This window comes from Acanthamoeba castellanii (assembly GCF_000313135.1).
Source record: "Acanthamoeba castellanii str. Neff unplaced genomic scaffold scf7180000084776, whole genome shotgun sequence".
Classification (NCBI taxonomy): domain Eukaryota; phylum Discosea; order Longamoebia; family Acanthamoebidae; genus Acanthamoeba; species Acanthamoeba castellanii.
This window is the reverse complement of record NW_004457586.1, coordinates 978-2062: the sequence shown is the minus strand read 5'-3', so window position 1 is coordinate 2062 and position 1085 is coordinate 978. Positions and strand designations below refer to the sequence as shown.

Below are 1085 nucleotides of genomic sequence, written 5' to 3'. Positions count from 1 at the left end.
GTGTTGTGACCATCTGTGTTTCAGCTGGGCCACGCACTTGCTTGGGGCAGAACATGGCCTATCTCGAAGCCAAGGTGATGACCTTCATGATCCTCAAGTCCTACAGGTAGCCAAACAAACATCTTTGTGGTCTTCCAGTATCTTACTCGTTTGGTTTTTGTGTGTGATTGGTGGATGATGGCCCAATCGCAGGCTGGAGCTGCACGACCCGGAGAATCAGAAGGTCACCTACCGCCCGTCACTCACACTGCCCATCAAGGGCGGCCTCCCCATGCTTGTCTCACGCCGCCGCTGAGGCCGCAGCTGGCCAGCTGCGTTCTGTACATACCGACCCAATGAACTGAAACTTTGCCTTTTCTGCGGACGCACAGAGCGTTTATCATTTTACCACTTCAAAAAAGAAACAACACTGCACCGGCCTACCAACCCACATGGGCATCAACCAAAGCATCCCGCCACACCGCATCGAGGTAAGATATATTATGTTGTGCATTGTAACGTTAAGCGCATAGCCAGCCTGTGCGCCACACACGACCAGCTGCAGCACAGCTTTGTAACGTTTTCTCTCCCCCCCCCTGTCTTTGCCCCGAAACACAGCCGCCCCGCTTTCGAATAGGGCCGCCGGGCAAGCCGATGCCGAGGGGCAACCAGTACTGCAGCATGCGGCCCCTCTTCTGGCGCCTTGCGAACAGTAACGTTTTGGTCAGACTGGAGACCGACGTGGCCCTGTGCTTCGGCGACGTGTACCGGGTGCTGCTCCTCCTGCACCACGACGACGCCGAACTCGACCGCGACGGGCCGGACCAGAGGCACCTGCTGCCTGCTCGCCACCAGCGGACGCAGTTCGTCGACGGTGTGCCCGTGGGTGATGACGATGGCCATCGCCACGACGCTAGTGATGATGAAGATGAGGAAGATGATGAACCGCAGACCCGCGGTCGGCACCACCCGACACAGGTGATCTGGGTCGCAGGGAACTGGATGCCCTTCACCCGGCAGATTGCCCACAACAGCGCCCTCCAGAAGGACTCGACGGTGAACATGATGGTGCCAGGCCCGCGACGGACTGCGTGGCGCGCTCTGCC

General features: G+C 58.8%; 1 protein-coding gene across 1 annotated transcript; it reads left to right on the top strand.

Annotated features, from left to right (window-relative positions):
• Positions 1 to 431: 431 nt before the first annotated feature.
• Positions 432 to 961, top strand: ACA1_277230 (uncharacterized protein; the record flags this gene model as incomplete). The annotated part of the gene is made up of 3 exons (XM_004344508.1): positions 432 to 470; positions 598 to 743; positions 844 to 961. The coding sequence occupies 3 exons, from the start codon at positions 432 to 434 to the stop codon at positions 959 to 961; spliced, it is 303 nt and encodes a 100-aa protein (XP_004344558.1).
• Between the last annotated feature and the right edge of the window lie 124 nt (positions 962 to 1085).